This window comes from Entelurus aequoreus, linkage group LG14 (assembly GCF_033978785.1).
Source record: "Entelurus aequoreus isolate RoL-2023_Sb linkage group LG14, RoL_Eaeq_v1.1, whole genome shotgun sequence".
Classification (NCBI taxonomy): Eukaryota; Metazoa; Chordata; class Actinopteri; order Syngnathiformes; family Syngnathidae; genus Entelurus; species Entelurus aequoreus.
Window position 1 is genome coordinate 35,993,132 of NC_084744.1, and position 21,777 is coordinate 36,014,908.

Consider the following 21,777-nt stretch of genomic DNA (forward strand, 5'->3'; position numbering starts at 1 on the left):
TAATAAACATGTTGGGGTGGTATCTAATAAACATGTTGGGGTGGTATATAATAAACATGTTGGGGTGGTATATAATAAACATGTTGGGGTGGTATATAATAAACATGCTGGGGTGGTATATAATAAACATGTTGGGGTGGTATATAATAAACATGTTGGGGTGGTATATAATAAAAATGCTGGGGTGGTATATAATAAACATGTTGGCGTGGTATATAATAAACATGTTGGGGTGGTATATAATAAACATGTTGGGGTGGTATATAATAAACATGCTGGGGTGGTATATAATGAACATGTTGGGGTGGTATATAATAAACATGTTGGGGTGGTATATAATAAACATGTTGGGGTGGTATATAATAAACATGCTGGGGTGGTATATAATAAACATGTTGGGGTGGTATATAATAAACATGCTGGGGTGGTATATAATAAACATGTTGGGGTGGTATATAATAAACATGCTGGGGTGGTATATAATAAACATGTTGGGGTGGTATATAATAAACATGCTGGGGTGGTATATAATAAACATGCTGGGGTGTTATATAATAAACATGCTGGGGTGGTATATAATAAACATGTTGGGGTGGTATATAATAAACATGCTGGGGTGGTATATAATAAACATGTTGGGGTGGTATATAATAAACATGTTGGGGTGGTATATAATAAACATGCTGGGGTGGTATATAATAAACATGCTGGGGTGGTATATAATAAACATGCTGAGGTGGTATATAATAAACATGTTGGGGTGGTATATAATAAACATGTTGGGATGGTATATAATAAACATGTTGGGGTGGTATATAATAAACATGTTGGGGTGGTATATAATAAACATGTTGGGGTGGTATATAATAAACATGCTGGGGTGGTATATAATAAACATGCTGGGGTGGTATATAATAAACATGCTGAGGTGGTATATAATAAACATGTTGGGGTGGTATATAATAAACATGTTGGGATGGTATATAATAAACATGTTGGAGTGGTATATAATAAACATGTTGGGGTGGTATATAATAAACATGTTGGGGTGGTATATAATAAACATGTTGGGGTGGTATATAATAAACATGTTGAGGTGGTATATAATAAACATGCTGGGGTGGTATATAATAAACATGTTTTCTTTCAGGCACAGGTGACATCTTTTAGCTGCAGTGTTGTATGGTGAGCTAGATGGCACAATCCACCATGTAATGGAGTCATCAATGTTATTGTCTTTAAGAGTCCATATGTATTTACTCAGCTCTGTAGAGTTCTTGAGTTGGGGCCTAAAGAATGATGCTGTGTGAATGTTCTAAGAATGATGCTGTGTGATTGTTCTAAGAATGATGATGTGTGATTGTTCTAAGAATGATGCTGTGTGATTGTTCTAAGAATGATGCTGTGTGATTGTTCTAAGGGGTTTTAAAAGTGTTTTGTGTGAGTCCAATGTAAGTGTCTGTGTTTGACTTGTCCTTGCGGGTGAAGCTGGCTTGGTAAACAACTGATGTTTTTAAACAGTTTCTGTTGAGTGGGCAGGTAATCCTTTGTCTGCAATTGCATCTATCTGTGGAGTTAGAGTCGTTAGCGATTGCTTGTCTGTGAGTGCTCAGAATATTTTTGTTGTGTGAGTCAATGCTTTGTTAGATATTCATCATGCAGCTGTAGCTAAGTTTCAAGGTGTTCCTGTTCAATATCTTCCTCAGTACATGTTTTTTGGGGAAGTGCTTGTCTAGGAGTGCAAGTAACTTGTGTCCGATGTTCGTGCTGACATTTTTGCTGAATGGGGGGTTGTACCAGAGTCCTGTTTCCTGGTTTTTCTTGTTTTAGTTGCTGGTGGGTACCAATTCACCCTCCAATACGACCCAATAATGCACTAATAATATTATTAATCAAATATAGCATATAATAATAATAATATATTTAAATATAGTGTATGATAATATTAATAATACAATCAAATATAGTATATAATAATAATAAGACAATTAAATATACTATATAATAATAATAATTATAATAAAATCCAACATAGTATGTAATAATAATAATAATAATAATATCAAACAGTATATAATAATAATAAAATCATACTTAGTATATAATAGTAAAAATAATAATAAAATCATACATAGTATGTAATAAAAATGAATAGAAAGAGTATATAATAATGTACGCACCATGACAGAGATATGCAGGATGCGCAGCTCCTCCTTGGCAGAAGTGTTGTGAGGATCCTCAGTAGGTTCTAGAAGGTGGACACTTCCATCCTGGTGGTGGATGTGGAAGAGCAGAGTTCCATTCTCCAACCACTGTTGTCTCCAACGCACCAGGGGGATGTCTTCTGAGTTCCCTGAGATCTCTGTGGGGGACAACCATTGATTATTGATTATTCATCCACAGGGATGTCTTCTGAGTTCCCTGAGATCTCTGTGGGGGACAACCATTGATTATTGATTATTCATCCACAGGGATGTCTTCTGAGTTCCCTGAGATCTCTGTGGGGGACAACCATTGATTATTGATTATTCATCCACAGGGATGTCTTCTGAGTTCCCTGAGATCTCTGTGGGGGACAACCATTGATTATTGATTATTCATCCACAGGGATGTCTTCTGAGTTCCCTGAGATCTCTGTGGGGGACAACCATTGATTATTGATTATTCATCCACAGGGATGTCTTCTGAGTTCCCTGAGATCTCTGTGGGGGACAACCAACAACCATTGATTATTGATTATTCATCCACAGGGATGTCTTCTGAGTTCCCTGAGATCTCTGTGGAGGACAACCATTGATTATTGATTATTCATCCACAGGGATGTCTTCTGAGTTCCCTGAGATCTCTGTGGGGGACAACCATTGATTATTGATTATTCATCCACAGGGATGTCTTCTGAGTTCCCTGAGATCTCTGTGGGGGACAACCAACAACCATTGATTATTGATTATTGATCCACAGGGATGTCTTCTGAGTTCCCTGAGATCTCTGTGGGGGACAACCAACAACCATTGATTATTGATTATTGATCCACAGGGATGTCTTCTGAGTTCCCTGAGATCTCTGTGGGGGACAACCAACAACCATTGATTATTGGTTATTGATCCACAGGGATGTCTTCTGAGTTTCCAGGAGATCTCTGCAACATATTGATCCATTTTACAACCACTTATTGATCCATGTTGTAGTCAAATATCTTGTATATATGTGTACATATGTATGTGAGATTGTGTATGTATATACTGTGTGTATATATGTACAGTCGGGGTCAAAAGTGTACACACACTTGTAAAGAACATCATGTCATGGCTGTCTTGAGTTTGTATATAGTATATGATGTAATATATATATATTATAGGACATAGTATATGATGTAATATATATATTATAGGACATAGTATATGATGTAATATATATATTATAGGACATAGTATATGATGTAATATATATATTATAGGACATAGTATATGATGTAATATATATATTATAGGACATAGTATATGATGTAATAATAGGCATGACTGAGGAGCAACTTGGATGTTGTCAGTTTAGGTGAAGAAGAAGAATTAGAGAAGGTAGAAGATGAGAGATGTGATGATTACGTGTGTCCACACTTTAGAGAAGAAGAAGAAGAAGAAGAAGAAGAAGACTGCAAGCAGGAAGATGGCAGTAAGAGTTATTTATGGGAACAGATCTAGTATTTTATGGTCAGTGCTTGAGGACATGGTGGTTTACGTGCAGATGATTCCTGCACACCTCCTGGGACCTTCCTCTTTTATGGATGTTGTCCTTCATCACTTTTATGTAAATATGGATGTTGTCCTTCTTCATGTGGACAACACTTTGATGTAATAAACATGTATCATGTATGTAATAAACATGCATCATGTATGTAATAAACATGTATCATGCATGTAATAAACATGTATCATGCATGTAATAAACATGTATCATGCATGTAATAAACATGTATCATGTATGTAATAAACATGTATCATGCATGTAATAAACATGTATCATGTATGTAATAAACATGTATCATGTATGTAATAAACATGTATCATGTATGTAATAAACATGTATCATGCATGTAATAAACATGTATCATGTATGTAATAAACATGTATCATGTATGTAATAAACATGTATCATGCATGTAACAAGCATGTATCAACAGAGTTGATCACAATATCGATCTTCCTTTAATAACAATCATTATTCGTAAAAACGATGTCATGTATTTCGTGTTGCAGACATTGATGACATTTCAGTCAAAAAAAGCAAAAACATCAATTCGTGTGTGGACTCTGAGTGCTGACCTTGTTCTGGTTCTGGTTTGTTCTGGTTTCAGAAGAGTTCAAAGTTCTGCTCCCTGACAGGACCTTCAGTGGTATCTTAGCTGGCTTTAGAGGGACACTTTGTTAGCACTTCAGCCATGTTGGACAGGAGAGAACTAGAACTTCTTTTCTCTAAGTTTCTGGTTCCTGGTGTAGTGGACACTCTTTTCTAGGTCAGTGGTGCTCCACTAGACTTTCCCTGGCAGAGATTGGAGGTTGCTGCTTCTGCTTCACTTCTTCTGGTTTTGGGTGTGACAAAAGCAGAGCTGGCATCATTTCAAGTCTTAACCTCTTAAAAAGGTCCTTCAGGTCACTAAATATATTCCTTGACAACTAACCACAGAGGGTACAACGTTGAGGGTTCAGTTCCTCGTACAATACTGGATTGGTTACTCTTTGCGTCCTTAGACTAAATGTAGAGGGTAGTCCCTAAATACCTGGGTGAGTGGACAGCACAAAATGTGGTCTTTCTTGAACTTTGAAGGAATGGTAAGTCACCTGTCTTGCAGGTTGAACGGAATCTTTGCTAAAATGTGATTGAGACCACGTGCTGGCTTAGATGACCAAGACCGGGTAGAAAACTGTTGTCCTGTGCGCCTTGAAGTTCTGACAGAAGATGGCCAATCTCTCTCAGGCACTGATTTTCTGCCTTTGCAATCTTTGGAAATACCTTGAATTTCTTTAGCAGTGTGTGCTCTATGACTTCTGGTACACTGTAACAATTCTTCAGTCACTGCCACACCACGGCAAGACCTGCTTGAAGGTCACTGCCACACCACGACAAGACCTGCTTGAGGGTCACTGCCACACCACGACAAGACCCGCTTGAGGGGTCACTGCCACACCACGACAAGACCTGCTTGAGGGTCACTACCACACCACGACAAGACCTACTTGAGGTTCACTGCCACACCACGACAAGACCTGCTTGAGGGTCGCTGCCACACCACGACAAGACTTGTTTGAGGGTCACTGCCACACCACGGCAAGACCTGCTTGAGGGTGGCTGCCACACCACAGCAAGACCTGCTTGAGGAGTCGCTGCAAACACAACGACAAAACCTGATTGAGGGTCGCTGCCACACCACGACAAGACCTGCTGACGCAGGGGCCTCTGATTGGCTCTGCTTGCTCAGCTGACTTTGGTCCAGGCAGGTGGAAGACGACGCTCCTCTTGCGGTGACATATTCAGGCGGTGAACTGCACTTCCAAAAGTCCTTTTCCATGCCCAAAAACCCTGGGTCAGAGGGAGCTGCACTTGTTGACAAATGTCTTTGAGGGTTCTCTGTAATGACGTGGTCGCATGGTTGTCCGCGGGTCGTTCTCCCAAGATGCAGCAGGAAACTCCGAAGGCAATGTGCAGGTGAGACAATGATTTATTTGCATAAATCATGCAGGAAAAGCAGAAAAACAAAACAATTGTGCCAATAACTCGGGAGGAAAAGCTAAGGAAAATGCTAGCGCGAATGCTTAGCATACAAACAGGCATAGGAGTCGAAAATAGACGTCATTAAATATTGCGTAGTGCAAACAAGGAAGCCAGACTAATTGTGGCAAGAAACGGGAATAAGTAGCTCTCTGATTAGTGCCCAGGAGCAGGTGAGCGTCCCGAACACTAATCAGAGGCAGGTGAACCTAATCTGCAGTCATGGCAACTAAAACAGAACTGAGGTCGTCAAACTAACAAAACATGATCCGGGCAACGGATCATAACATTCTCTTTTGGACTTGAGGTTCTTGTGGTGCAATGTTTCCTGCCACAGAGGTCGGATGAGCAGAAGGTAATGGCAAGGGGTGGAACTTTCATGTCTCTTTTTTAACTAATCTGGTCCAGCTACTTGTCGCCTGAACTTGGCACTTGGTTGCCACGGCAACATCTTCAACGTAGCTGCAGAATAGAGTCTTTGTCCTTCTGCCTAATTTTGGTATTTTGGTTTCCTTTGTCATTGTCCATGGTGTTCTCACCTTTTGTTTGTTGTGTTTCCTCCTAAGACTTTTTGCCAACCACAAACTGTCTCTGCGTTCTGGGATCCACACGACCCCCAATTCAACAGCTTTGTCCTCCTGTCCCTCATTGACACAAACACTTTGTCCTCCTGTCCCTCACTGACACAAACACTTTGTCCTCCTGTCCCTCACTGACACAAACACTTTGTCCTCCTGTCCCTCACTGACACAAACACTTTGTCCTCCTGTCCCTCACTGACACAAACACTTTGTCCTCCTGTCCCTCACTGACACAAACACTTTGTCCAGTGTCCTCCTGTCCCTCACTGACACAAACTCCTCCAACTGCGTAACAATAGTTTGGCCGGCTTTCTTGATCAGTTTGTCAATCCGGTTGAAGTCCCTTTTGCTGGTGCTGCTCCTCCAACAAACCACTGCAAAGTACAGGGCACTGGCCACAACAGACTGATAAAAGGACCTAAGCTTCCTGCAGGAAAAAGAATCTGCTCATGTCCTTCTTGTATACAGCTTTGCAGTTGTCCTTTCAGTCCAGTCTGCTGTTGAAGTGGACTCCCAGGTACTTGTACTGCCCCACTACTGCCACCTCCCGGCCGTGGATGTTAATGGGATCCACAGGGGTCACTCTCTTCTTGAAGTCAATGACCAGCTCATTGGTCTTGTCCACATTAAGGAGCAGATGGTTCGCCTGAGACAACTCCACAAAGTCAGCGATCAGTGTCCTGTACTCCAATTCCTGTCCCTTTCTGATACACCCGACCACAGCAGAGTCATTAGAGTATTTCTGCAGGTGGCAGGACCTGGAACTATACTGGAAGTCTGAGGTGTACAGGGTAAACAGGAAAGTAGACAGGACAGTCCCCTGACCACAGTATCCGACCGGGAGCTTCCTAGTCGCAAAAACTGGGGCCTGTTAGACAAGTAATCAGTGATCCAGGAGACAATGGATGAACTGACACCCATACTTGTCACTCATCAGAATTGGCTGAATGGTGTTAAAGGCACTGGAGAAATCAAAGACCATGATCCTCACAGAGCCCTTCCCACCATCCAGGTGAGAGTGAGCATGATGCAGCAGGTAGATAACAGCATCATCCACTCCTACATGGGGCTGATATGCAAACTGTAGAGGATCCAGGGAAGGAGCCACCAGGGGTCTCAGCTGATCCAGCACAAGTCTCTCGAGGACCCTCATGACCTGGGACGTCAGGGCAACAGGTCTAAAGTCGTTCAAGCCCGATGGGATGGGATTCTTGGGCACCGGCACCATGCAGGATGTTTTCCATAGTGCTGGTATCCTTTCTAACTTTAGACTCAGGTTGAAGATGAAGTGCAGGATCTCAGTTAGCTGAGCAGCACAAGTCTTCAGGACCCAGGGGTTGACTCAGTCAGGGCCTGCTGACTTGGCTGGGTTGACTCTCTCCAGCTGTTGTCTCACATGGGCAGGTGTCAGACACACCGGGCTGGCTTTCACAGTGGGGGTGGAAGTGGGGGTGATGAGAAACAGCAGTGGCAGGTAACAGAGAAGGAGTTTGTGTATTGAAGTTCAGGGGAGGTGTGAGGACAGGAGTAGTGGGGGGAGGGCCAGTAAGGGGTGCGTTGCTAAATGTATTGAAAAACAAATTCAGCTGGTTGGCTCAATCTACACCCCCATCCAGCAGTTAGGCTTTGTTGTTGAAGCCTGTGATGGCTTTCATGCCCTTCCAAACATCACGAGTGTTGTTCTGTTGGAGCTTAGCCTCAAGCTTCCTCCTGTAGGCATCTTTCCCTTCTCGCAGCTGAACTTTAAGCTGCTACTGAATCCTCCTCAACTCATCCCGATCACCAGATCTGAAGGCTAGCTTCTTTTCATCCAGCAGCACCTTTAGCTGGTCTCCGTAAAGCACATGATACTGCACACGGCGTACTCCTTTTGAGTTCGGACGAGCCTGAACAATTTGTCCATTTTATTAACCAAATACCGCAAGTTCCCCATGAGGACGGAGGGAGTTGCAGGCTTAAATTTCCTTCTGCGCTCCTTCATCTTTGTGCCGGCACCGCATTCCCGGCGCTTTTTCCGTAGTTCCACGGGAATGTCCTCCCCATAGCGCTGGCAAGGAGAGCACAAAGAGCTCCTGGCGTGTGTAAAGAAACAAACAAACAGCTCCTGGCGTGTGTAAACAAACAAACAAACAAACAGCTCCTGGCGTGTGTAAACAAATTAATTATAAATAAAAATTAAATGGGTTATACTTGTATAGCGCTTTTCTACCTTCAAGGTACTCAAAGCGCTTTGACAGTATTTCCACATTCACCCATTCACACACACATTCACTCACTGATGGGGGAGCTGCCATGCAAGGCGCTAACCAGCAGCCATCAGGAGCAAGGGTGAAGTGTCTTGCCCAAGGACACAACGGACGTGACTAGGATGGTAGAAGGTGGGGATTGAACCCCAGTAACCAGCAACCCTCCGATTGCTGGCCCGGCCACTCTACCAACTTCGCCACGCCGTGTGTCATGGTGTTACTCGGAGTAAAAAGCTCTGATGAAGAACTTTTAAAAACATGCATGCATCGTGGCGAATTATGCAAATGTGACGGTGAGTTCCTATTGGTTGAGCACTGGGCTCTCCTATGATGTCATCATTGCTCAACGTGCTAAATGACCATGAAGACTGAACACATACTTGCCAACCCTCCCGTTTTTAGCGGGAGAATCCCGATATTCAGCGCCTCTCCCGACAACCTCCCGACAGAGATTTTCTCCCGACAAACTCCCGGTATTCCGCCGGAGTTGGAGGCCACGCCCCCCCAAAAAAAAGTCTGCCGCAGCTGCGATTGGACCTGACCAGCCTCAGGGTACAAGTACTGGAGTACCAATTGCTTGCCAGGGAAGATCTTCCCCAGGAAGCAAGGATTGACCGGTTTTGGGCCATGCTAGGGAGAGATGGAAGATTCCACACTCTCGTGCATTTGATGAAAGCACTTTTGTGCGTGCCACACAGCAATGCATCATCAGAGAGGGTGTTCAGCATGGTTAGAAAAATAGTGACAGAGAATAGAAAGAGGATGGACAATTCAACCCTTAACAAAGCATTGTACTTTCAAGTACAACAATGAGTAGATGAGTGTTGTGTGTGTGTGTGTGTGTATATGTGTAAATAAACGAACACTAAAATTCAAGTATTTCTTTTATTTATATATATATATATATATAAAAAAAAAAAAATATATATATATATATATATATATATATATATATATATATATATATATATATATATATATATATATATATATATGAAATACTTGAGTTGGTGAATTCTAGCTGTAAATATACTCTCGTCTTAACCACGCCCCTAACCACGCCCCCCCCGCCCCAACCACGCCCGCCCCCCACCCCCGACCAAGGCCAACACCCCCCCCAAACATCTCACAGGCAGTTTGATAAGACCATGTTCTATCTGCAGGGATTCAAACCTTTTACGGGCAGTTTGATAAGAGCATGTTCTATCTGCAGGGATTCAAACATCTCACAGGCAGTTTGATAAGACCATGTTCTATCTGCAGGGATTCAAACCTTTTACGGGCAGTTTGATAAGACCATGTTCTATCTGCAGGGATTCAAACATCTCACAGGCAGTTTGATAAGACCATGTTCTATCTGCAGGGATTCAAACATCTCACAGGCAGTTTGATAAGACCATGTTCTATCTGCAGGGATTCAAGGCTGTCTGGCAGCAAATTGAAGGTGATTTTCCATAAGTGCTGCAATATTCCAAGTGCGGAGCGATAGTCATCATAATAAACGGAGCAGGAACAAGCTGTGCTCTCCATGGACGTCCATCAGCTCGTCTGTGTTTCATCTTCTTCACGCCGACTTTGTGTCTCCCCTTCTAACTTACTTTCACTTTCACTTTCACAAACCCTGCCTTCTGGCGCTGACGTTTACACGACTTGGAAGATGTCGGCTCTTCATGCATAATTAAATCATGCAAACAACCTTCGCCTGATTGGATTCACAACTAATGTTGACTCTACATCTCCCCTGCAGCTTTTGACTGTTTTCTTAGATAAAGGTACGCTTTAGAGAAAGCAGCTTTTGTGGGTAAACCTCAGGGTCTGATTGAAGACTCTTTTTAAAGAGGAACTGCAGTTTTTGGGGAATTTTGTCTGTGGGTCACAATCCTAACATAAGATAAAAATATGTTTTACTTTTCTTATGCATTCTAGTTTGTAAAAACCGTTTTGTTCTTGGTAGCTAGCCATGATGCTAATGAGAGTCAGCCATTTTGCCCCTTAATCACTCCAAAAAAACATCCAAAAAGTGCCAACAAAACTTCATTTACATGTGGTGACCTGAATATTAGCAAGTATTAGCGATATTGTTATTATACAACGTTCCAAAGTACTGCAGACCACAACAACGTTCCAAAGTACTGCAGACCACAACAATCTTCCAAAATACTACAGACCACAACAATGTTCCAAAGTACTGCAGACCACAACAATGTTCCAAAGTACTGCAGACCACAACAATCTTCCAAAGTACTGCAGACCACAACAACGTTCCAAAGTACTGCAGACCACAACAATCTTCCAAAGTACTGCAGACCACAACAATGTTCCAAAGTACTGCAGACCACAACAATGTTCCAAAGTACTGCAGACCACAACAATGTTCCAAAGTACTGCAGACCACAACAATGTTCCAAAGTACTGCAGACCACAACAATGTTCCAAAGTACTGCAGATCACAACAATGTTCCAAAGTACTGCAGACCACAACAATGTTCCAAAGTACTGCAGACCACAACAATCTTCCAAAGTACTGCAGACCACAACAATGTTCCAAGGTACTGCAGACCACAACAACGTTCCAAAGTACTGCAGACCACAACAATGTTCCAAAGTACTGCAAACCACAACAACGTTCCAAAGTACTGCAGACCACAACAATGTTCCAAAGTACTGCAGACCACAACAATGTTCCAAAGTACTGCAGACCACAACAATGTTCCAAAGTACTGCAGACCACAACAATGTTCCAAAGTACTGCAGACCACAACAATGTTCCAAAGTACTGCAGACCACAACAATCTTCCAAAGTACTGCAGACCACAACAATCTTCCAAAGTACTGCAGACCACAACAATCTTCCAAAGTACTGCAGACCACAACAATGTTCCAAGGTACTGCAGACCACAACAATGTTCCAAAGTACTGCAGACCAAAACAATGTTCCAAAGTACTGCAGACCACAACAACGTTCCAAAGTACTGCAGACCACAACAATGTTCCAAAGTACTGGAGACCACAACAATGTTCCAAAGTACTGCAGACCACAACAATGTTCCAGAGTACTGCAGACCACAACAATCTTCCAAAGTACTGCAGACCACAACAACGTTCCAAAGTACTGCAGACCACAACAATGTTCCAAAGTACTGCAGACCACAACAATGTTCCAAAGTACTGCAGACCACAACAACGTTCCAAAGTACTGCAGACCACAACAATGTTCCAAAGTACTGCGGACCACAACAATGTTCCAAAGTACTGCAGACCACAACAATGTTCCAAAGTACTGCAGACCACAACAATGTTCCAAAGTACTGCAGACCACAACAATGTTCCAAAGTACTGCAGACCACAACAATGTTCCAAAGTACTGCAGACCACAACAATGTTCCAAAGTACTGCAGACCAAAACAATCTTCCAAAGTACTGCAGACCACAACAATGTTCCAAGGTACTGCAGACCACAACAACGTTCCAAAGTACTGCAGACCACAACAATGTTCCAAAGTACTGCAGACCACAACAACGTTCCAAAGTACTGCAGACCATAACAATGTTCCAAAGTACTGGAGACCACAACAATGTTCCAAAGTACTGCAGACCACAACAATGTTCCAAAGTACTGCAGACCACAACAATCTTCCAAAGTACCGCAGACCACAACAATCTTCCAAGGTACTGCAGACCACAACAACGTTCCAAAGTACTGCAGACCACAACAACGTTCCAAAGTACTGCAGACCACAACAATGTTCCAAAGTACTGGAGACCACAACAATGTTCCAAAGTACTGCAGACCACAACAATGTTCCAAAGTACTGCAGACCACAACAACGTTCCAAAGTACTGCAGACCACAACAAAGTTCCAAAGTACTGCAGACCACAACAATGTTCCAAAGTACTGCAGACCACAACAATCTTCCAAAGTACTGCAGACCACAACAATGTTCCAAAGTACTGCAGACCACAACAATGTTCCAAAGTACTGCAGACCACAACAATGTTCCAAAGTACTGCAGACCAAAACAATCTTCCAAAGTACTGCAGACCACAACAATGTTCCAAGGTACTGCAGACCACAACAACGTTCCAAAGTACTGCAGACCACAACAACGTTCCAAAGTACTGCAGACCACAACAATGTTCCAAAGTACTGCAGACCACAACAATGTTCCAAAGTACTGCAGACCACAACAATGTTCCAAAGTACTGCAGACCACAACAATCTTCCAAAGTACTGCAGACCACAACAACGTTCCAAAGTACTGCAGACCACAACAATGTTCCAAAGTACTGCAGACCACAACAATCTTCCAAAGTACTGCAGACCACAACAATGTTCCAAAGTAATGCTGACCACAGCAACGTTCCAAAGTACTGCAGACCACAACAATGTTCCAAGGTACTGCAGATCACAACAATGTTCCAAAGTAATGCAGACCACAGCAACGTTCCAAAGTACTGCAGACCACAACAACGTTCCAAAGTACTGCAGACCACAACAATCTTCCAAAGTACTACAGACCACAACAATGTTCCAAAGTACTGCAGACCACAACAATGTTCCAAAGTACTGCAGACCACAACAATCTTCCAAAGTACTGCAGACCACAACAACGTTCCAAAGTACTGCAGACCACAACAATCTTCCAAAGTACTGCAGACCACAACAATGTTCCAAAGTACTGCAGACCACAACAATGTTCCAAAGTACTGCAGACCACAACAATGTTCCAAAGTACTGCAGACCACAACAATATTCCAAAGTACTGTAGACCACAACAACGTTCCAAAGTACTGCAGACCACAACAATGTTCCAAAGTAATGCAGACCACAACAATGTTCCAAAGTACTGCAGACCACAACAATCTTCCAAAGTACTGCAGAGCACAACAATGTTCCAAAGTACTGCAGACCACAACAATGTTCCAAAGTACTGCAGACCACAACAATGTTCCAAAGTACTTCAGACCACAACAACATTCCAAAGTACTGCAGACCACAACAATGTTCCAAAGTACTGCAGACCACAACAATGTTCCAAAGTACTGCAGACCACAACAATGTTCCAAAGTACTGCAGACTAAAACAACGTTCCAAAGTAATGCAGACCACAATAACGATCCAAAGTACTGCAGATCACAACAATGTTCCAAAGTAATGCAGACCACAGCAACGTTCCAAAGTACTGCAGACCACAACAATGTTCCAAGGTACTGCAGATCACAACAATGTTCCAAAGTAATGCAGTTCACAGCAACGTTCCAAAGTACTGCAGACCACAACAATGTTCCAAGGTACTGCAGACCACAACAACGTTCCAAAGTACTGCAGACCACAACAATGTTCCAAAGTACTGGAGACCACAACAATGTTCCAAAGTACTGCAGACCACAACAATGTTCCAAAGTACTGCAGACCACAACAATCTTCCAAAGTACTGCAGACCACAACAACGTTCCAAAGTACTGAAGACCACAACAATGTTCCAAAGTACTGCAGACCACAACAATCTTCCAAAGTACTGCAGACCACAACAATGTTCCAAAGTACTGCAGACCACAACAATGTTCCAAAGTACTGCAGACCACAACAATGTTCCAAAGTACTGCAGACCACAAAAATGTTCCAAAGTACTGCAGACCACAACAATGTTCCAAAGTACTGGAGACCACAACAATGTTCCAAAGTACTGCAGACCACAACAATCTTCCAAAGTACTGCAGACCACAACAACGTTCCAAAGTACTGAAGACCACAACAATGTTCCAAAGTACTGCAGACCACAACAATCTTCCAAAGTACTGCAGACCACAACAATCTTCCAAAGTACTGCAGACCACAACAATGTTCCAAAGTACTGCAGACCACAACAATCTTCCAAAGTACTGCAGACCACAACAATGTTCCAAAGTACTGCAGACCACAAAAATGTTCCAAAGTACTGCAGACCACAACAATGTTCCAAAGTACTGCAGACCACAACAATGTTCCAAAGTACTGCAGACTAAAACAATGTTCCAAAGTAATGCAGACCACAATAACGATCCAAAGTACTGCAGATCACAACAATGTTCCAAAGTAATGCAGACCACAGCAACGTTCCAAAGTACTGCAGACCACAACAATGTACTGCAGACTTCAAGCTAGCGTTGTAGTGTTGACAGTAAACGTGCGTCCTTCATTGCTTCTTGGTCAACTGTTGTGGTTCTTCTCTTAACCGTGACCTGCCAGCTTCAACGTCAGCTAAGGTTTGTGACAGCTGAATTATTCTTGATGGCACATTTTCACTTCATGGTGGTCCTTCTCTGCCGGGGGGGGGGGTTTTCATAAAGAAATACAATCATTTGTGCTTACGGACTGTATACCTGCAAACTGTATTGATCTATATTGACATACACATACACAATATATATATATTGTGTTTTTTATGTTGATTTAATTTTTTTTTTTTTTTTTTAAATTTTTTAATTTTTTTTTTTTTTTTTTTTTTTTTTTTTCCATAAAGAAATACAATCATGTGTGCTTACGGACTGTATACCTGCAAACTGTATTGATCTATATTGACATACACATACACAATATGTATATATTGTGTTTTTTATGTTGATTTAATTTTTTTTTATTTTAATTTTTTTTTTTTAATTTTAATTTTTTTTTTTTTTATTTCTTGCGCGGCCCGGTACCAATCGGTCCCGGGCCGCGGCCCGGTGGTTGGGGACCACTGCTCTAAGGTACAGTCCCACATGCTCCTCTATTTATTTGGGTGGTCCCTGGTTACATCACTGGGGCTGCTTCTGAAGGAAGGGGGGGGGGGGGGGTGTAATTTCAGCAGCCCCAGTTAGACACAATATATGATTATTCAAAAATGGAAATGTGCTGACACTTGTGATATCGCACTGTCTCTGCTTTGTCTGCGTCACGGTACTCGATGTTCAGCCTTGGCAGTCAGCAGGCCGGGTCTGGACACAAACACTAATACGAGACGATGTCCCTTTGCACGGATAGAAAAGTACAACTTCAGCACAATTGATAATAACTATAGCAACGGCCTTTAAGCATAAGAGTTGTGTGATAACTTACACATAATTATTGTAACAAAAAGGGCAATGAGAACATAACAGAACATTCAAGTCAGGAGAATAAAACTTCAACACAAACACAATCTAACAAATCATAACAGGAAGTCCACTACAAATAAGCTTGTTTGCCCGCCAAGTGTTTGCCAAGGTGCTGAGTTCCCGTCATGAGCAACAAAGGTACCGTTGGAATGAGAATCAGTACTTTTAGTCCCCACGGAATTGGGTCAGTACCTATAAAAGTACCCATCCCCGGTGGTCAAAGTAGATCAAGTACTAAGGTGGAATCAGCAACACTGAGCATAGAAGAAAGTCCTGGAATAAATCCACTGAAAAGAAAAAAGATGTTGTTTTTGAAAGTGTTCCAAGATGGCACCAAAAAGGAAAGAAACGTGACTGAAGGGTGAGAAAGTGCTGTGACTAATTGTGAGCGCTAATCCGGCTGAAGATGCTAACAACATATGCTAGCACACACAAATAACACCCACGCTCGTCTTGGAGAGACAAAAAAGATTGTCACAAAGAGAAATCCTCCTGTAATCTGCTTCTATTTGGCTTGACAACATGAAACATGTTTCATTGTTGTGCCCAGGAGAAGGAAGAAGAAGAAGAAGATGGAAACATGTTCCCAGCTAAATGTCAACAAATAGTTGATGATTTCCCTCCTTCATGCAGACGACTTTCATCCCAGCACACAACAATTATGCAAATGCTGCCTGGGTTTCTATTATTGCTTACTTTCACTTTCACTTTCACATTCCAGACTGCAGCAGAACAATTTTGCATTCCAGCCAGCTAACTAAACTCAACCATTCTTCTGCTTCATTGACTTTGTCATTTGCAGCCTCTTTGAAATACTACTTCAATTTAGGGAGGACAACTGTATTTTACTATTGATGTTTAAATATATTGTCTTTCAAATAGTACTTCATTTTAGGGAGGACAACTGTATTTTACTATTGATGTTTAAATATATTGTCTTTCAAATAGTACTTCATTTTAGGGAGGACAACTGTATTTTACTATTGATATTTAAATATATTGTATTTCAAATAGTACTTCAATTTAGGGAGGACAACTGTATTTTACTATTGATATTTAAATATATTGTCTTTCAAATAGTACTTCAATTTAGGGAGGACAACTGTATTTTACTATTGATATTTAAATATATTGTCTTTCAAATAGTACTTCAATTTAGGGAGGACAACTGTATTTTATTATTGATATTTAAATATATTGTCTTTCAAATAGTACTTCAATTTAGGGAGGACAACTGTATTTTACTATTGATATTTAAATATATTGTCTTTCAAATAGTACTTCAATTTAGGGAGGACAACTGTATTTTACTATTGATATTTAAATATATTGTCTTTCAAATAGTACTTCATTTTAGGGAGGACAACTGTATTTTACTATTGATATTTAAATATATTTTCTTTCAAATAGTACTTCATTTTAGGGAGGACAACTGTATTTTACTATTGATATTTAAATATATTGTCTTTCAAATACTACTTCATTTTAGGGAGGACAACTGTATTTTACTATTGATATTTAAATATATTGTCTTTCAAATAGTACTTCAATTTAGGGAGGACAACTGTATTTTACTATTGATATTTAAATATATTGTCTTTCAAATAGTACTTCAATTTAGGGAGGACAACTGTATTTTACTATTGATGTTAAAATATATTGTCTTTCAAATAGTACTTCAATTTAGGGAGGACAACTGTATTTTACTATTGATGTTTAAATATATTGTCTTTCAAATAGTACTTCATTTTAGGGAGGACAACTGTATTTTACTATTGATATTTAAATATATTGTCTTTCAAATAGTACTTCATTTTAGGGAGGACAACTGTATTTTACTATTGATATTTAAATATATTGTCTTTCAAATAGTATTTCATTTTAGGGAGGACAACTGTATTTTACTATTGATGTTTAAATATATTTTCTTTCAAATAGTACTTCAATTTAGGGAGGACAACTGTATTTTACTATTGATATTTAAATATATTGTCTTTCAAATAGTACTTCATTTTAGGGAGGACAACTGTATTTTACTATTGATGTTTAAATATATTTTCTTTCAAATAGTACTTCATTTTAGGGAGGACAACTGTATTTTACTATTGATGTTTAAATATATTTTCTTTCAAATAGTACTTCAATTTAGGGAGGACAACTGTATTTTACTATTGATATTTAAATATATTGTCTTTCAAATAGTACTTCATTTTAGGGAGGACAACTGTATTTTACTATTGATGTTTAAATATATTGTCTTTCAAATAGTACTTCATTTTAGGGAGGACAACTGTATTTTACTATTGATATTTAAATATATTGTCTTTCAAATAGTACTTTATTTTAGGGAGGACAACTGTATTTTACTATTGATGTTTAAATATATTTTCTTTCAAATAGTACTTCAATTTAGGGAGGACAACTGTATTTTACTATTGATATTTAAAGGCCTACTGAAATTAATTTTTTTTTAATTAAACGGGGATAGCAGATCTATTCTATGTGTCATACTTGATCATTTCGCGATATTGCCATATTTTTGCTGAAAGGATTTAGTATAGAACAACGACGATAAAGATCGCAACTTTTGGTATCTGATAAAAAAAAGGCTTGCCCCTACCGGAAGTACCGTGACGTAGTCAATTGAACATATACGCAAAGTTCCCTATTGTTTACAATGATGGCCGCATGAAGTGAGAGAGATTCGGACTGAGAAAGCGACTATTTCCCCATTAATTTGAGCGAGGATGAAAGATTTGTGGATGAGGAAAGTGAAAGTGAAGGACTAGAGGGCATTGGAAGCTATTCAGATAGGGAAGATGCTGTGAGAGGCGGGGGTGACCTGATATTCAGCTGGGAATGACTACAACAGTAAATAAACACAAGACATATATATACTCTATTAGCCACAACACAACCAGGCTTATATTTAATATGCCACAAATTAATCCTGCATAAAAACACCTAAGTGTTTGTTATGTTAGCTCCTAGCTCCTATGCTAGCTCCTAGCTCCTAGCTCCATATAAGGCGCCAATCCAATTCAAACACCTGCACAACACACACAATCACTCAGCCCAAAAGACCGTTCACCCAACCCAAGGTTCATAAAGCTTATATATTTAAACAAAGTAACGTACGTGACGCGCACGTACGGTCAAGCGATCAAATGTTTGGAAGCGCAGCTGCTACTCACGGTACCTGGTATTCAGCTGGGAATGACTAAAACAGTAAATAAACACAAGACATATATATACTCTATTAGCCACAACACAACCAGGCTTATATTTAATATGCCACAAATTAATCTTGCATAAAAACACCTACGTGTTTGTTATGCTAGCTCCTAGCTCCTCTGCTAGCTCCTAGCTCCATAGAACACGCCAATACAATTCAAACACCTGATCAACACACACAATCACTCAGCCCAAAAGACCGTTAACCTAACCCAAGGTTCATAAAGCTTATATATTTAAACAAAGTTACGTACGTGACGCGCACGTACGGTCAAGCGATCAAATGTTTGGAAGCCAAAGCTGCATACTCACGGTAGCACGTCTGCGTCTTTGTCATCCAAATCAAAGTAATCCTGGTAAGAGTCTGTGTTGTCCCAGTTCTCTACAGGCGTCTGTGTATCCAAGTCAAAAGTCCTCCTGGTTAGAGTCTCTGTTATCCGAGTTCTTCCATCTTGACTGCATCTTTCGGGAATGTAAACAAAGAAGCGCCGGCTGTGTTGTGTTGCTGCTGACTTCTTTCGCAAAATACGTCCGCTTCGCACCGACAACTTTCTTCTTTGCTTGCTCAGCTTCTTTCTCCATAATGCAATGAACATAATTGCAACAGATTCACCAACACAGATGTCCAGAATACACCCAGAATGAGATGAAAACAGTTATTTCGTATTGGCTTCAATGTGGAAGGCATACCCGTGTTCCCCGGGCTATGTCACGCGCATACGTCATCCTCAGAGGCGTTTTGAACCGGAAGTTCCCCGGGACATTTAAAATGTCACTTTATAAGTTAACCCGGCCGTATTGGCATGTGTTGCAATGTTAAGATTTCATCATTGATATATAAACTATCAGACTGCGTGGTCGCTAGTAGTGGCTTTCAGTAGGCCTTTAAATATATTGTCTTTCAAATAGTACTTCATTTTAGGGAGGACAACTGTATTTTACTATTGATATTTAAATATCAATAAAGCTGAAAAGAACTATTTTCTGCAGGTTTAGTGGCAGGAAGTTACAGCTGTGCTCTAAAGGGTGAGCGCATGATTTACAGACGCTACTTTGGATTCATGTCAAGCAGACAGAAGCACAGGAAGTGACTTTTGACAAATGAAAGAGTGAAATGAAGCGAACAGGAAGAGGCAACATCACACAGCAAACAACACGCTAGTACTACTACAACGACATGGGAGCAACCGACAACTAATCCATGATTGAAGAGACAAACTTGCAACTCTACAAGAACCCATTTGTGGACAATGAGACTACAGCCATGGAAGCACACTCCATCTATTTATTAACACAATCCAGTGAAAATATTTAACAGTCCAGCAAGAGCTAACGAACACACCCGAGCTAATGTTGCTCTGTACGGCGCCACGTGTCACTTAGCAAGCTTTTAAAGGCACACACTCTGCTTTCATGAAACCTCTTTCAACTGCATATGCCAGCTAGTTTATTTTGTTTTTTGTTTTTCTAAATGACGCGTTCATTACTTTTTGTTCAGTGAGTCTGCTATTAACTCAATTACTCTTTTGGCAAACCTGATCTTATTTACAAATGATCATGTGCTCATCTTCAAATGTGATTAAGTGAACATATTGACTATGTGACATATACAAATGTGATCATGTTGAAATGTGACCATGTGACCATGTGACCAGCAGCGATCGCTGGCCTTTCCATCCCAGTGAGCAGCATGGATGTTCCCAATCAGGAGCACTAATTAGTGTTAATGATCAGCCTGCTTATCAAGCAGCATGAGGATGAAGATGTGACAATGAGGCAATGTTTAATTGACAGTGAAATATGAACGTGTGAGTGAGTGAGTGAGTGAGTGAGTGAGTGAGTGAGTGAGTGAGTGAGTGAGGAGACATGATGACACACAACATCAAAATATGAAATCATAAATCAAACTAAAGAGACATGTGCGGGCTGCGATGAGGTGGCGACTTGTCCAGGGTGTACCCCGCCTTCCGCCCGATTGTAGCTGAGATAGGCTCCAGCGACCCCCCCGTCACCCCAAAAAGGACAAGCGGTAGAAAATGGATGGATGGAGACATGTGCGGGTTAAAAAATGATAAATAATGATGTTAGATCAATGATATTCTAAAGTGATAAATAATGATGTTAGATCAATGATATTCTAAAGTGATAAATAATGATGTTAGATCAATGATATTCTAAAGTGATTAATAATGATGTTAGATCAATGATATTCTAAAGTGATAAATAATGATGTTAGATCAATGATATTCTAAAGTGATAAATAATGATGTTAGATCAATGATATTCTAAAGTGATGATTAATGATGTTAGATCGATGATATTCTAAAGTGATGATTAATGATGTTAGATCAATGATATTCTAAAGTGATAAATAATGATGTTAGATCAATGATATTTTAAAGTGATTAATAATGATGTTAGATCAATGATATTCTAAAGTGATTAATAATGATGTTAGATCAATTATATTCTAAAGTGATGATTAATGATGTTAGATCAATGATATTCTAAAGTGATGATTAATGATGTTAGATCAATGATATTCTAAAGTCATAAATAATGATGTTAGATCAATGATATTTTAAAGTGATTAATAATGATGTTAGATCAATGATATTCTAAAGTGATTAATAATGATGTTAGATCAATGATATTCTAAAGTGATAAATAATGATGTTAGATCAATGATATTCTAAAGTGATAAATAATGATGTTAGATCAATGATATTCTAAAGTGATAAATAATGATGTTAGATCAATGATATTCTAAAGTGATTAATAATGATGTCAGATCAATGATATTCTAAAGTGATTAATAATGATGTTAGATCAATGA

At 40.1% G+C, this 21,777-nt stretch overlaps 1 protein-coding gene across 8 annotated transcripts in view; it reads right to left on the reverse strand.

Annotated features, from left to right (window-relative positions):
* Positions 1–21,777, reverse strand: part of astn1 (astrotactin 1) — a 257,745-nt gene that overhangs the window by 210,872 nt on the left and 25,096 nt on the right. For all 8 annotated transcript variants that reach the window (XM_062069739.1, XM_062069743.1, XM_062069740.1 and 5 more), the window contains exon 2: positions 2,181–2,362. In XM_062069739.1, coding sequence (XP_061925723.1) covers positions 2,181–2,362 — 182 coding nt within the window. The remainder of the gene's footprint in view (positions 1–2,180; positions 2,363–21,777) is intronic.